This window comes from Oryctolagus cuniculus, chromosome 12 (assembly GCF_051225735.1).
Source record: "Oryctolagus cuniculus isolate XC-2025 breed Fujian yellow rabbit chromosome 12, ASM5122573v1, whole genome shotgun sequence".
In the NCBI taxonomy this organism is placed as follows: Eukaryota; Metazoa; Chordata; class Mammalia; order Lagomorpha; family Leporidae; genus Oryctolagus; species Oryctolagus cuniculus.
Window position 1 is genome coordinate 55,010,521 of NC_142878.1, and position 17,203 is coordinate 55,027,723.

The 17,203-nt window shown below is 35.7% G+C and overlaps 1 protein-coding gene across 1 annotated transcript; it reads left to right on the plus strand.

The window, feature by feature from the left end:
- The first annotated feature begins 10,327 nt into the window (after window positions 1-10,327).
- Window positions 10,328-11,254, plus strand: LOC100344844 (olfactory receptor 4K15). The gene has a single exon (XM_017348401.4). It carries the CDS (start codon window positions 10,328-10,330, stop codon window positions 11,252-11,254), a length of 927 nt encoding a protein of 308 aa, XP_017203890.3.
- The last annotated feature ends 5,949 nt before the right edge of the window (window positions 11,255-17,203 follow it).

Below are 17,203 nucleotides of genomic sequence, written 5' to 3' on the forward strand. Positions count from 1 at the left end.
ATTTTACTTTTTCTTATGTCTAGCACTTTTCTTAACAACTACTGTCCTTAAACCAATAGATTCAATATATGTTTTTGTTGAATATTGGTAAACTTACACACAATTACATATTCTCTAATCATATTTGTAATAGTGTTATCATTTAGAGCTATTAGCTTCTATTTATCACCTAAAATCAGCGATACAATGTTTTACAAATTATTTTATAATTGAAGCTGCATGGCACTAATTTTAAAAAATTTAAGCTGCACATTTATATTGGATAAATTGTGAACACTGTTTCCTTTATATTCTAAAATACTCCAAGTAATACATATGATGTAGTCTCACATTAAAAACCAATTCCATGAATATTCTTATGTGTTTTTACATCAAAAAAGTTTGTGCTCTTGATTGAAAAGATCCATGAATTAATTCAACATGAAAATAATACTTTTAAAAATTTGAGGTAACACTTTTCATTGTTATGTACCACCATGGTTTCCTCTAAGGTTATCTCATTTTAGAATGTCAGGTCCATATGAAATAAAACAAAGACAGACACTTACTCTGTAGAAGTATTATATTCATGTATGCATTCACTGTGTTATTAAACACAATTCATCCTGTTAACTTATTGCCATCATCCTGTGTTTTAAGTTGGTTGTACTTTCTTGGTATCAGCATTATGGTCAAACATGATCTGTATAGCAATGACTACTATTGATATCCCATCTACAGTTTTTCCCATAGTGTAGCAAGTATTTTTAAAGTCCATGGTGAGAGTAATTAGAGTTGTCAGTGTTCTTCTTTAAACACATTATCCTTGGGTCTCAAGGACTTAATCAAATCATCCTGCTCATTTTCAAAATACAAGTATTTCCTTTGCAAACATCAAAATCAGGATCATTTGTGCTTCTGTGTGCTTCAGCAAGAAACTGACCTATATTATCAACTATACCTGTCTGTCAAAAAGTTTTGAGTCAAGACAGATTTGACTTTAAAAGATTTGACTTTAAAAAATTATGAAAAGCTGAAATGTAACCATTATAGAAATGTGAATCAAAAACATGGAATTCATACTTCATACATCAAGTATATCCTGATGTAGGAAGCTAATCATATTTTAGAACCTCAGTTTTCAATGTAAAGCAGAGCCCACATTGGTAATAAGAACAGTGAGTTAGAAATCCACAGAACCCTCGGATGAAAAGTGAATGGAAGCCTCTTTTCCTTCCTTCTACATGCAATCCTGGAAGTAATGTCTCTCACTACTGATATAGATCAGTATGCCTCCAGCGCTGCTGCCAACATAGCTCACACCACGACTACAGCGGGACAACTAAGATGGGGAGAAAAGTCTCGTCGACAAGCATTCGCTGAGGCATGGCGCAGAATAGAATTGGGTCATTCTAAGCCGGCGCCGTGGCTCAATAGGCTAATCCTCCACCTTGCGGCGCCGGCACACCGGGTTCTAGTCCCGGTTGGGGCGCCGGATTCTGTCCCGGTTGCCCCTCTTCCAGGCCAGCTCTCTGCTATGGCCAGGGAGTGCAGTGGAGGATGGCCCAGGTGCTTGGGCCCTGCACCCCATGGGAGACCAGGAAAAGCACCTGGCTCCTGGCTCCTGCCAGGATCAGCGCGGTGCGCCGGCTGCAGCGGCGGCCATTGGAGGGTGAACCAACGGCAAAAGGAAGACCTTTCTCTCTGTCTCTCTCTCTCACTGTCCACTCTGCCTGTCAAAAAAAAAAAAAAAAAAAAAAAAAAAAAAAAAAAAAAAAGAATTGGGTCATTCTGAAAAAAAAAAAAAAAGACACTTTGGGGTCCTACCCCCGCTCTTGTGATGTGCCCCAGATGTTTGGTGCTCAGTTTGTGGATAGAGAGCTCCCACAAGCCTGGTTCTAGTTCATGGATTTCTCATTTTACATTACAGTGAGTGTGCAGGCAGTGTGATGCCTGGAGGTAGCAATGGCTCACAGGTCATAGACAAGGAGATGGAGATTATAGGAAGCTCAGTGGCTACATCCCGGTTTAGGTGACACAGGCAGAGTCATCAGGTAAACAGATATTTATAAATGGTGCTGTCCCAGAGATGTGTCAGTTACTTAATAATATGGCCTTGTTTTTCACTTACAATTTTTGTCATGAATTCCATGTTGTATGATATTTATATATACATGTTTACAGATAATACTTATATCTGAAGCATTTATGGCAAAATTTCAAAAATTGTTAAAACTATGTATGCTCCTCTTTTTACTGTTCTGGTACCTGAAATAATTTAAAATAACAATAAAAAGGAAAGAATTTACATCAGTTGTTTTCAAACTCTTAAAAAGTGAAAAAAGAATACTTCCAAGTTCATTTTATGACTTCTCTGACAACCTCACTTGAAACTGCAACACTTTCAACAATCTATCTTATTTCTTGCTTTACATTTTGCCCCATAGCACTTATACTATGTAGCCTGATTGGTAATTTACTCACTTAAAGGTTATCTTCTCCCAACTACCCAATAAACCTTCCTGTGGGACAGGTGGGTTGTTCACTTCATCTACTGCTGTACCTACTAAGTTTGGGAAATCCTTTGACATGCAGTAAATACAACTGAGTGAATAAGCTTCACTATTATTTTAGGGCAAAAATGCCATTTTCTGAATGCAGTTGAACTAAATACCACTACTCAGTTCACATCTACTTCTATTTAATCCATGTTTATCTTCTTCCTTGTCTTTGTATTGACAAACCACTTTTATAGAAGGACTATGTTTCACTATTTTTTAATTACTATTCTGTAGTAAGTATGAGATTATTACAAATTCCAGAATTAAACATTATTGAGAGATGCAAAAAAAGACATAGCCTCTTTTGCCTAAGTTATTCGTAGTTTTACAATATTAAAATAATTCTATCCCTACCATTAAAGTACTTAGATTATAGCTTCAATCAGTATGTATTTTACCAAGAATATGAATTAGAAGGATTGGGACTAAAATGAACTACATAGAGTGTAAAAGTACTTTATGATAATTCAGTTACAACTGTTGAAATCAAAGGACTGCCTTAGAATACGTTTTCCTAGGAAGTGAATGTTGTACTAGTTAGCAGAGGTCATTAAAACAGTTAACGTGTACACATACTTTGACCGAGTCTGAATCCCTAGACAGAAGTGATATTTCCTATTCTGTGATTTAAAAAAGGCCTTGTGACCAATGGCCCCACTGGGACAAAATTACTCAGCACTAAGAAATGCATTTTCATATTTATCTCTCCTTCATTGAAATGAATAAAATGGAGGGGGAAACATGCTACCACAATATGAGAAAATATTTCAGTTATCATCACAATACCTCAGGTTTTGCATGTGGGGCTTCTGAAATACAAGCGAAAAAAAACTTCCAACACTCTCTGCCTACCCAGCATTGACTCAGGTACGTTTTACTACTTCTACCACAGCTCGCTGTAGACTGTTTTAATATCATTTTCTATTATCTTTGGTTATGCAAATGAGACTGAATTTGTCTCTCCATGTTTGAATGCCTGTTAATGTCCTGAGATGAGCTCAGTTTTACCTTCACACCATGTTTTGTGGACTCAGCCACTGTTGCACCTGAGTTTATTTTTACAGTTTTATGGCACATAATTTGCTACAGTGGTAAATCACCAAGGCACTCAAATGTTCTAAACACAAACAGATCTTCTTTTGGCTTTTACACTCATCTCAATGATCATAATTATGTCACCTTGCTCTTTATCTAGTTTCCACGATGAAAAGTACAGCTTTGTCATGCATTTGCCCTATGTCTGAGCATTTATTGCTCTCTATCTATCTATAGCTATCTGTCCATCTATCATCTATCTGTCTGTATACTTGCCTAGGATTCTCTATGTGTGAATACGTATAATCTAATCATGCATAGAAAAATATGGGTTTGTGTATATTTATATGTCTGTATTTATAACTAAAGGCTTGTAGAATACTTAACACATAACTATTGCTCAAGAAATAGCAACTAAATATCTTATTTCAAAATTACAGGGATGCATCCAACAATCCAATTACATTCAGTATTTGTGCTTAATAACTTTTAGATTTTTTGCACACATTGCCTTTTTGACATGACAGAATCTACAATGTCATATATAAACATATACATTATATATATATCTATATAATCCCAATTCAAACACATAAACGCATAAAATTATTTCTGTGACTGATGAAACCAGAAAATATTTTAACAGTGGGAAAATTAGCAAATTAAAAAAAACTTTGTTCCTACTCAGACTCAGTTATTTCAGTACTTCAATGAAATTTCAGTTATTCTAATTAAAAATTATTGATGAATAACTTGAGGAACTCTGACTCACTGAGTTTAGAATGCATTACCAAGAATACTGCAGAATCTACGCATTCAGAAGTCTCCCATTATTTAATACAAGGTTAAGCTAATCATTGAGTGAAGTGTCCACAATTAATACTCAGAACTGGTCACATACATGAAAACCGAAGCGTGGGACCTTAATAAGGCAGCTTGAGCCCATCTTATCTTGTTCCTGTGGCTTCCGGCTTGCTTCTTAGGAAGCTGCCCACAACCAGGAATTTATGTTTATTCTTCCTTTTATCTTTGATTTGCCACATAGTGACTTAAGGACAGAAGAACACATACATAAATTTCCATAACATTTCTATTAAGTTTATAATGTGCAGAATTTCAGAAATTACCAAAAATTAAATAAAGTAAGAAATCTGGATAAAGATTTGGTTTCTGCCTCCCTTAAGAATTATAAATAACTGATTCATAATTTCTTTTTATTGAAATATTCTTATTCCTTATAATTAATGAAATTTTACCCAAATGAAGGTATCTAGTTGTTTTCATGGTATTCAAAGTTGTCCATTTAAGTGTATTTTTATAATAATAATTCTATGACTTCTAATTTTCTATATCTCTTTTTTTACATCTATATTTTACACTATTCATCATCATCCACAAGATAGGAATATACTTGTGTTTGCTAAGACAAAAAATGGAGAACTTAATCTTAGAAACGGGAGGACTTTACCAATGCTGAGTAAACTGACAACATTGAGGGAAAGAAATATAATCAACTGAAAATACTCTTCCTGCCTCCTTTGTCCTTCTTTTTCTTCCTCCCTCCCTTCCTTCCCTTTCCCTCTTCTCCTCCCCTCCTTTTCCCCTTTCCCTCTTTCTGCATCCTATCCCTTTCAGCAAAGTCATTCAAGGTGATGGAATGTGGGTTGGGTTCTTAATGCTGTTTTGTTTTCATGCTTAATTTCATATTTAATTATTTATAATTCAGTTACCTCTGGGTTTGATTTATTTGTCTACAAACAAGGAGAAAATGATAAAATAATATTTATATTTCATCTAAATTTCTACTAAAATTACACTGCACTGTCATTCATGTATATAATCATTCATATGATAATGCATTAATATGTCCATTAATTTGGCAACTTTTGTGCCACTTTTATAAAGAGTCCCTTTGTGAGACAAAGGCCTAGCTGAGGGTAATGAAAAAGATTTGACTCCTTCTCTCATGGAGTTTATTATCAAATTCAATGACATGAAAGATTATAATTCCAGGGACCTGGCTGTGGCATAGTAGGTTAAGCCTCCACCTGTGGCTCCAGCGTCCCATATGGGTGTTGGTTTCAGTCTTGGCTTCTCCACTTCTAATCCAGCTCCCTGCTAATGGCCTGGAAAAAACAGTGGAAGAGGGTCTAAGTGCTTGGGTCCCTGCACTCACATGGGTGACCTGGAAGAAGCTCCTAGCTTCGGGCTCCTGGCTTCAGATTGGCCCAGTTCTGACCATTGCAGCTATTTGGGGAGTGAATCGGCAGATGGAAGACCTCTCTCTTTGTCTTTCCCTCTCTCTGTCTGTAACTCTGCCTCCCAAATAATAAAATAAAATTTTAAAAAAGATTATAATTCCAGTTTCCTTATCTTAAAATGAACAGCATCTGAATGAGGAGTATAACGCATTTTTTAAAAGATATTTTATTTATTTATTTGACAGGAAGAGTTACAGATAGTGAGAGAGAGAGAGAGAAAGGTCTTCCTTTCCATTGGTTCACTCCCCAAATGGCCACCACGGCCGGAGCTACGCCGATCCAAGCCAGGAGCCAGAAGCTTCCTCCTGGTCTCCCACGCAGGTGCAGGGGCCCAAGCACTCGAGTCATCCTCTACTGCCTTCCCGGGCCACAGCAGAGAGCTGGAGTGGAAGAGGAGCAACCAGGACTAGAACCCAGAGCCCATATGGGATGCCGGAGCCACAGGCGGAGGATTAACCTAGTGTGCCACCGCGTCAGCCCCATAACACATTTTTATAATGTTCAGATGATGTTTGTCTCGAATGCGTTAATGTTTGGTCCTCTCTTGAGTAGCGAGGAAGAAGGTCTTGGACTGTCCTCTGGTCAATGAAACTCTGGAGTTTTCATCTTCTCTGGAAACTTCTTGTATACTCAATTACAAGTACACACACAAGAGATTGGCTCATTTATAAGCCTGCATAGCCTGGCATTAGAAAAAGAAGAATCAATTTTACGAAATAGAAATTTCAGAAGACTGATTTCAGGTACAAGCTAAAAAAACAAAAAACAAAAAACAAAAACAAACAAAAACCAAAAACCCTCATCTTCCTCAAATGTTAGGTGGGTGTTGTAATTTCTATGGGAGAGGCTCATTTTACTTACATAAGGCTTTGATTGCCACAGAAATGCTAACATTCACAGCCATCATTACTTAATTCTGACACCACTATTTTGTCCAAAAAAAATGTAGTTTGCAGCTGAGACCTTTTAAAACTTCCTTACTGGGGCTGGCACTGTTGCAGAGCAGGTTAAGTCACGGCTTGTGATGCTGGCATCCCATATGGGTGCTGTGCTGAGTTGTTGCTATTCCACTTCTGATCCAGCTTCCTGCTAGTGTGCCTGGGAAAGCCATCAATGATACCATATGTGCTTGGGCCCTTGCACCCATGTGGGAGACCTGGATGAAGCTTCTTGCTCTGGGTACAGCCTGATCCAGCCATTGTGGCCATTTGGGGAGTCAATCAGTGGATGGAACATCTCTCACTCTGTCTTTCTCTTTCTCTTCCTTTCAAATAAATAAATAAATTTTTAAACATTTCACTGCTGGAAACTTGATTAGTATACCTTTTATTAGCCTCTAATGTTTGGAAAGTTTTGTTTAAACACTGAATTTATTAATTAATAAATATTTAACTATGCTATTTGAAACAATGAATGCATCTCAGTGTACGAATATTTTTAGGTAAGACAACAGCAGGGAAAACATTTGGGAAAGATATAGGTCTTAATTTACTTAAATATTATAAAATTTTATTAAATATTCTAAAACAAAATTTAAATAAAAACAAACTAATATATTTTTGGAATATATCTAAAAAATAATACCTTAATGTGTAAGGTATTTTAGTTAGTACGTATTAAAAGATGAAGATCCCTATAGAAAAATGGGCAAAAGACATTGGGAAGACAAGGTATAAGAAGAGGAAAAAACAACCAATTCATATATGGAGACAAAGTTGTCTTTATTGTTTAAGTGCCTTAAGAAATCAATAAAATGTTTTTTATTGTAACAAGCAAATAAAAATAAAATGTATAGTATACATCTTGTTGTAAAAGGTGAAGGAGGAATATTCTCAGAGATCATTTTAGTGAGGCAAGTTTGGGAATAGTCAATCAAAGATTTCTGAAGAGCATAATTATAATTTTGTATACTAAGTATATAATAATATTGACTCATAAAATTTTAACTAAATAAAATGAGGTCATTACATGTTAATAATAAATAAATGAAACAGTTGTATAATAAATAAAAAAGAACAAAAGGATTGCATGAAAGTATTAAAGTGACATGGCAAATATTATTTCTAATATATTGTTGAGTAGTGGGTTATAAAATAATATTGTTGTTTATATAATATCACATATATTTATATTCATAGTTACCATACCTGTGTGTTCTCATTAAAGATAAGTTTTATTTCATCTTATTACTTATTTGATTTTCCTAAATTAAAAAATGGAAACTTATTAACTAAAAGGACTTTTACTAATGATTAAAAATGTACTACATTCTCATTTCAGAATAAAAAATTTTAGCAAATACAGAAATGTCAGAAGAATAAAATTACTGCACCATATCTTCCAAAATCAACTACTGACACTTTGCGGTAAGTTTTAAAAGCCTTTCCGTGGATGGTACAGCATTGCAATGGGAACAAGAGATCCCTCTGGTGATTTTAGCCCAATAGTGATTTTCCCTGATTCCAGGTAAAGAAACAAAGTTTAGACCAGCTGAAAATGATTACTCCATCTGGCCACAGGGTTCACCAGCAGTCTAGTGAAAGGGAACAGGATTATCTTGAATTTCTAAAATGCGGCAGCCTAAAGGGGGCAAAGCCACTGAACTGGTGAGCAAAGGAGCGTGGAGAGAGAGGTGCTACAGACTTTGCTACCCTGACAATTTGGTCCCTGATGGGAGAATGCCTTTCTGTTCTGCAAAGATTGCCTGATTTTTTTCCTCCAGAAACACAGCGCTACAAGCTGTGAGTTAGCGCTATCTATTGTCCCCAGGACAGACTCTTAGCAATTACATTCCAGAAAAAGAGTCACTATTTTTTTTTAATTCAAAGTAAGGTGCACACATCCAAAAATGGACGCTGCTTGTCTGTTGGAAAAAATATTGACTCTTCTTCACATGCATTAAAATTATCCTCAAATTGAAATTGTATTTTATAGCTTATGTATTTTGTTTATCTGTAAGTTATATACACATGTGTGTCTTACTGTACTAATAGATTACTATTAGAGAATTATAATGACAAATAGTTGGAGACCATCTTTCTAAAGGTAAATTTTTAATATTGGTGCACTTGGATGTTTTTCACTCTGCATTGTGTAAAATTTGTTTGGAATTAATATTAAAATTAATTTTCATACTTATTTCAAACACACTTAATAAAATATATTTTATTAAAATAGATTTTTTCTCACATAAAAGATTCACTGCCTCACAAGAACCATTTTTTTGTTTTCTTCAGATTACACGTGTATATTACTCTGTAAAATTAAAGCAGTTCCCTTTTAGCTGACATGAAAGTAAAAATACATTTCAGTAAACCATATATATACACACATATATATATATATACTACCATCTATGAGTAAAATTCTGTGAAACAACTAAAAATACTTTATTTTTGATAAAGAAAGTAGATGGAAAATAGAAACTATGATATCTTATTTTGTTCTTCATATTGACTGAAGATCACATCTTAGATTTATACAAATTCGGTCACTGGGTGAGGAAGAACCATTATATATTTACAAAGAGCCTAATAGAAACTGTCTCACTGAAAATGTAATATTACCAAATCAAATGTTAATATTACCTGTCTTGATTGTAAATAAATGAATAAAGTGAACAAAATAACTCTTCTTTTTTTTTAATAGCTCTTCCCTTAAGAAGGCTGCAAACACACTATTTTATCTACGTGTGAACTTGAACATACAAATATTTTCATCATAGAAAGAAAAAAAATCATAGTAGCTAACATCTAGTGAACATCTACTATTAGCTGGGAAATGCTCTAAATATTTCAATGGAAAATTTAGACATAAGACCTGAAGCTGTGAAATCTCTATGGGAAAAAATAGGGGAACTATTCCATGATATTTGAATTGACACCAAATTCGTGGATCAGAGCCCAAGTCTCTGGAAAGCAAAACAAAAGTTGACAAATGGGATTTCATCAGACTTAAGATTGCTGCACAGCAAACAGTGAACAGAATAAAGAGACAACCTAAAGAATGGGAGAAAATATTTTCAAGTTCATATAATTATTTTAAATCTCACAAAAACCCTATGAGTAATTACCATTTTCCCCCAGTTTATACATGCAAAATCCAAAGCACAGATTCTGATTAACTCGAAAGGTCACATTCCTGGGAATTACAAGACAAAGAATTTGAATACTGTCAGTGTGACTTTAGAGATTAAGAGTGGTATTAATTAGGAATTTCTAAGTTGTGACAGCAAGATTGTAAATTTATTTTTTGCATGGAACCGTCATGCTGGGATACAGAGAAGAAAACCAATGCCACACAGCCACCACTACAGAACTGATTGCACACAACATTCATTTTATGTGCCTGAGAATATTTAAACTATGTATTGGCTGAGTGGAATTTCATGCCAGACCTGGCTTTCTTCATGTACTGTAACAATCCTATGCTATTATTTACTTTTCTATCTTGTTTTACAGGAACATTTTCTGTTCTCAGAAACTGGAAATCATGGACCAAGAAAATAAATCAAGAGTGACTGAATTTGTGTTACTCAGCCTTTCAGGTTCTAGGGAGCTGCAACTTTTCTATTTTGCATTTTTCACACTCTTCTATGTAGCCATTGTGCTGGGAAACATCCTCATTGTCTTTACAGTCATCTCTGACTCAGCACTTCACACGCCCATGTACTTCCTCCTCAGTAACCTCTCCTTCATTGATGTGTGTCTGTCCACATTTGCCACCCCCAAGATGATTGTCGACTTCCTTATGGAGCACAAGACCATCTCTTTTGAGGGTTGCATGGCCCAGATATTCTTTCTGCATGTCTTTGCTGGTGGAGAAATGATGCTCCTTGTGGCTATGGCGTACGATAGATATGCAGCCATATGTCGACCCCTACACTATGCAGCTATCATGAGTGTACAGAAGTGCACAGGACTTGTGGTGGGCTCCTGGCTCATTGGGGTTCTGCACTCACTAAGTCAACTGGCTTTCACAGTAAACCTTCCATTCTGTGGTCCCAATAAAGTGGACAGTTTTTTCTGTGACCTTCCCCTGGTAATCAAACTTGCCTGCACTGATACCTATATTCTCCAGGTACTGATGCTGTCAGACAGTGGTCTAATGGCTATGGTTTCTTTTCTGCTCTTGCTGATCTCATACACCATCATACTGGTCACTGTGAAACGGCATTCCTCCGCGGGCATGGCCAAGGCACGAGCCACCCTGACTGCCCACATCACTGTGGTGACCCTCTTCTTTGGTCCCTGCATCTTCATTTATGCTTGGCCCTTTAGCAACTTACCAGTGGATAAACTTCTCTCAATATTTTACACTGTTTTCACCCCTCTCTTAAACCCCTTGATATACACCTTAAGAAATAAGGAAGTGATATCAGCCATGCAAAAACTTGGCAGTAGACAAGTGAGCTCCTGACTGTCTTCCGGATCTCCCTTGTGGTAAATGTCAGCTCATGCTAAAAGCCAGGGTCATGTACTTTCCTCTGTGAATTACTGTTGTGTCTAAAATAGCATAAGACATATTTGCCTTTGAAAATAGCATTGGATTTCATAATAGTAAATAAATCATCTTGGATAATAGGCGAATGGGGTTGTCTTTGTCTAGCATAAGAAGTAATGTTTATTTGATTATTTGATTCATAATAAAATAATTTTAAATAAGTATTTTAATGTCTAATAACCTGTGTATATCAAATTCATGTTTTTCCAATTAACTTACTAAGCATAAAAACACAAACTACTAAATTAATATAAGATGTAAATTATATTTTTGGGTTTCAGAATAACAAATTTATAATTATTTTTAGTTATATATTATTTGATATCAGAAATGACAGGTAAGTATTATCATAAGCTGTACAGATGAGCAAAGTTTAGCAAAATTCTCATCATTTTTAGGTAACAGGATACATTTTCTTTTTTTCTGAAACTATTTTTTTATGGGCTACAGCAGGAATAGTTCTTTTTTTTTTACCTAGAAACCTATATTTCATGCATTTCATATATGCAAATTTAGGAACAAAGTGATTCTTTTCACCCCACCCTCTCTCCTGCCTGCACTCCCACCTCTCCTATTTTTTACGAAGAAACAGGATGCATTTTCTTACCAGGCATCCCATCCATCTCTATCTTGATGACTGTACCTCCTCTGCATGTTACACAAACGGACACACTTAAATCTCTTGTTACTCAAATTACTTTTGTCTGAACTGAGGCACTAGATAGATTGATATAAACATTTTTACAAATAATAATGGTGTTTCTGGGGCTGGCACTGTGGTGTAGTGGGTAAACCATGGCCTGTGGTGCTCACATCCATATGGGCCCGGGGTCAGGTCCTGGCTGCTCTACTTCCAATCCAGTGTAGAAGGTGGCCTGAGTTCTTGGGCCCTCACACCCACATCAAAGACCCAGAAGAAGCTCCAGGCTCCTGGCTTCAGATTGGCCCAGCTCTAGCCACTGCGGGCAGTTGGGGAGTGAACCAGTGGATGGAAGACCTCTCTGTCTCTGCCTCTGTAACTCTGCCTTTCAAATAAATAAATAAATCTTTAAAAAAAAGAGTGGCATTTCTGGAGAACCTCTAACACATGCTTATTCACCCATGGTCATTTAAGTGTTTTTATAATAGCAAGGACTGAAAGCATTTCAGATATCTATTTACCAAAAAAAAAAAAAAAAAGACAAATAAACAATGTATTCATACATACAATGCAAAAATCCTACAGCATTAAAATGAATGAATTAAAAATATGTGTATGACTATTGATAACTATTCGAAGCATATGACTGTATGGAAAAACAGTGCCTTGTAAAAGACTGAATAGAGAATGATAAACACTGGCATTAAATTAAATAAAAATGTAAATATAGGTCTATCTATTTATAGATGCATTCTTGTGAGTACAATTTTTCTAAAAACAGGAAAACTCATTTCATGTTTAATTCTGGAAAATGGGCTTGAGATTTTATATAATATGTTTCCACTAATGGTTCTATTTGAAATAAAGGAAATATGACAAATTATTAAAAGATTGAAAAGGTGAATATTGTAAATTTAATAGTTTTTTATTTTAAGTGTCCTTGAATATTAAAAATAATTTTATAGAAGGGTAAACAGAGCCAGAGAATTAAAATGGTTTGTTCAGTAACTTGCTCTTAGATATTTGCAGAATTGAGAATAAGATCTCATGTTCTCTATGTTCTAATAAATTAGAACATCACCACACACTCAATTCGTGAGGACATGGTGTGTTCCCCTACTCTCAAATCAAAGCATTTTTTCATTCAGGCAAAAGAATGTAATTTTACACACATTCTCTATGGAGTTGCAGGTTCAGTTGTATTGAATTCACAGAAGATAAGTTATTCCACATGTTGTCCAAAGGCTGAATGACCCTCCCCTTTTCCCACATGGTGCTATTATAATTGCCAATAATATGATTTTTTTGCTCCAGTGGGAATATTTAGTGGTAAGTATTAATAATCCCCATTGAAAGATCTATTGCTACATCTCAAATGTTTCAAGTGGTCATTTAGATAAATTCATGGTATTCTTCCCATCTGACAAAGGAAAAGGGCACTTATAAATATCACTGTGTAGGAGAGGTTAATTACACAATAGAAATACTGAAGAATTCAATACACATCTCTGGTATGCATTATAACAGGTAGGATATAACTGATAGATATATACAATAAACATAAAATATTCCCTGCTATGTACTCTAGTCAATTATTACCTTATACTTTAGAGAAGATCTACAAATGAGAGTAAAATGTATTGGAAATTTTAAAAAGCGAGTCCAGATGAGAATGCTCAAATGCCTGTATTGTTAGCATGTTTTGGAGAGCTAAAAGGAATTATGGAAGTCAGCGAAGTATTCTTGGGGAGGTTATGGGAAACTCTGTTTGTACTTCAAAAACTCCACTGTGACACTTACTTTTTAACAAAAGAAAGTTAGTAAACATGCAATTCAAGTCTGCATATTTTTTGTAGAGTAAATCTATAAAATCACGGAAATGTTGAAAATCAAATTCAGGATATAAGTTGGAGCTGTAGCATAATAGCAATTTATTTTACTTTGCTCTTAGTGAACTATGCATGACTTATTTAACTCCATTGAGTATAAATTTCTTTTTTGAGTATCTCCTTTTTTAGGGGATTTTTGCGTATTCGTTTGTGTATTTTTTTAAACTTTTATTTAATAAATATTAATTTCCAAAGTACAACTTTTGGATTACAGCAGTTTTTCGCCCCATAACCTCCCTCCCACCCATAGCCATCCTTTCTCCTACTCACTCTCCCATCCCATTCTTCATTAAGATTCATTTTTAATTATTTTATATACAGAAGATCAACTTAGTATATACTAAGTAAAGATTTCAACACATTGCACCCACACAGACACACAAAGTATTAAGTACTGTTTGAATACTAGTTTTACCGTTAAATTCACATAGTACAACACATTAAGGAAAGAGATCCTACATGGGAAGTAAGTGCACAGTGACTCCTGTTGTTGATTTAACAATTGACATTGAATATCTCTTCCTTCCTTCCTTCCTTCCTTCCTTCCTTCCTTCCTTCCTTCCTTCCTTCCTTCCTTCCTTCCTTCCTTCCTTCCTTTGACAGGCAGAATGAACAGTGAGAGAGAGACAGAGAGAAAGGTCTTCTTTTTCTGTTGGTTCACCCTCCAATGGCCGCTGCGGCCGGCCCGCTGCGGCCAGCGCACGGCGCTGATCCAAAACCAGGAGCCAGGTGCTTCTCCTGGTCTCCCATGCAGGTGCAGGGCCCAAGGACTTGGCCCATCCTCCACTGCACTCCCGGGCCACAGCAGAGAGCTGGCCTGGAAGAGGGGCAACCGGGACAGAATCTGCGCCCCAACCGGGACTAGAACCCGGCGTGCCGGCACCGCAGGCAGATGATTAGCCTATTGAGCTGTGGCGCCAGCCAAATATCTCTTTATTTCTATGACTTTTTAAACTTGGTAACCTAAATATAGTTTACTTATAATACAACAAATAAACTATTTTCTCTATGCTGTAATTCAAACTGGTTATTTTATTCTCTTTGTACTTCCTGGTTATTTGCACTAGTTTTAATGACATATTATATTGTATTATCAACAAGATGAAATATTTTTGTTCTGTGTAAATGTTCAGTTAATGTAGGTTGTTTGGGGTTTGCAGAGTTCAAGGCCATTCACTGAAGAGGAGTCCATGAATAGGAAGACAAGAAGCTAGAAATATTGAGTGAATGACATATGAAGTGAAATGCATTTCAACTGATACTAAATTACACTCATGGATTTTTACTGCTTGCATAGCTTATACCAATCCTGAAGTGATACATAAGAAGCACAAAAATTCAAGGAGCTCTCAATGTGATAGAGACAGGAGATGTATGGTGCACAACATAGCACTTACCTTGGGGAAATGCATGTTACATAGGAAAGGAAAATGTTAAATCTGCATTAGGAAAAAAAGAAATGTTAACTGAAGCTGCTGAGATTGCTTTTGGAGGAGACAGCATCTGCATTGGCATAGATGATCTGTGAAAGGCATGTGAAAGTGAATAGGTGTCAACCAGCTTGATAAATGTCAAGTAGTCTGTTTTGGTTGAAGAGTGAGGGTGTATGGCATAAATAAAACCAGATTATATATGTTTGACTGGCATGCTAAGGATTTCACATTTTAATATTTTTTGAATTTAAGGAATAATGGGATGTTGTAAATGGGAGAGTGAGATATAGAAAGAGGAAGGCTTCTTTCTTCCAGTTACATAAAGAAGGTAAGTTGAAACAAAAAAAAGAGCTGAACAAGGAAAACTTGATGGCACAGGATGAATGAATTGCCCAGGTAAGACAGCTAACAGGAGAAGAGGAAGACGGTGGAATAAGGATATACAGTAAGAGATGAAAGTGATCCCTGGATGGCACAGGGACAATTTAGAAACCCAGAGGCTAGGTTCACAATGGAAATTTTCTTATAAGTAGTGTGAATGAAGGAAGGAAACCTAGAGTTCACTTGAGAGCACACCACAATTAGCTATTAACATTAGGTCATTGAGGATATCTGATAAAGTCATTTCTCTAACTTTGGCAGCAATAGGCATAGTTAAGTATATAAGGGTCTGAATAGTAGAAAAGAATTGGTGGGAAAACACAGACATTTCAAGAAATTTCTTGCAAAAAAAGAGGAGACATTAAGGAAAAAATAAATAAAGATGGTAAGAGTTAAAAAGCATTGCTTTTTGGAGTTTTGCTTTGTCTATTGCTGATGAGTCATTCCAAGTAGTCTGTCAGTAGATGAAAGAGTTAAAACCAAAAGGAGGGATTTAAAAGGTGAGCTAAAGATGTCTTCACCCTGAATTAACTGGAGAATCCATGCTTCATAACAAGTGGAAGATTAAAATCAAGATGTATACTGAGGTGCTTCCCACATGGCCTGGATTTCATAGTACTCAGATGTAAAACAGTTTTATGCAATATTGAAGAGAGCTGGCCCTGGAATCAAAGACCCTTGTCCAAATTCTAGCCCAATGACTCTGTAGCCAAGTAACTTTAGTGAAGTTACTTATCGTCTCTGTGCCTCTGATTTATTCAAAATGGAACTAATAAATATGGAAAGATTGAATTATTATATTGTGAAGTGCTTAGAACAGTGCCAGGGCATTGTTGGCCTGTGTTAAATGTTAAATATTATGTTAATATCTGTTTTTAAATCTCCACTAGGATTTTTATATCCTTACTAGCTGTCTGTCTAATTATGATACAGTTATTTTGATAATAAATATCATGAATTATTATACTTGAAATTTAAACCTGTGAAGAATTCCTACTCCTCCTCTCTTAAGATGTAGAATTAAAACTTATAAAAATAATTAGCTTCAAAATTAACTGCAAATGAAACTTTAATCACTCAATCAACACCAAGCCATGAATAACTCTTGGAGAGAAAAAGAGAATGTTGCACTTAAAGAATAATTAAAATAATGATGGAAAATGACCACAAGACCAACATATATAAATTGCTTTTCTCTATCTATGAAGCCTAATCTTGTTATCAGGAGTGAGTTCAAGATTGAGCTCCTTGACAGTGTAACAGATAAAGACCATCCAAAACTCAAGAGGCACCAAGGGCCTGATACATTATTAAGCATTTCTTAAAAATTCTTCCATGTTTCTTCCTACCACCAAGATATATCATCATAACCTCCTCAAAGGTTTTGTATTCAGCAAGTGCATGTTACATCTGAGATTCAAGAATCCTTCCCAGTTAGTGTTCTTAGTTCCTGACTCTTACGCCTTCCTATTTATTCCCCCTTCTTTAGGGTTGTTTCCAGGCAAGTCTGCAGCCTGGATCC

What these genes read in the sequence shown, in the direction of transcription:
- LOC100344844 (XM_017348401.4), top strand. Translation starts at nt 10,328, where the DNA reads ATGGACCAAGAAAATAAATCAAGAGTGACTGAATTTGTGTTACTCAGC.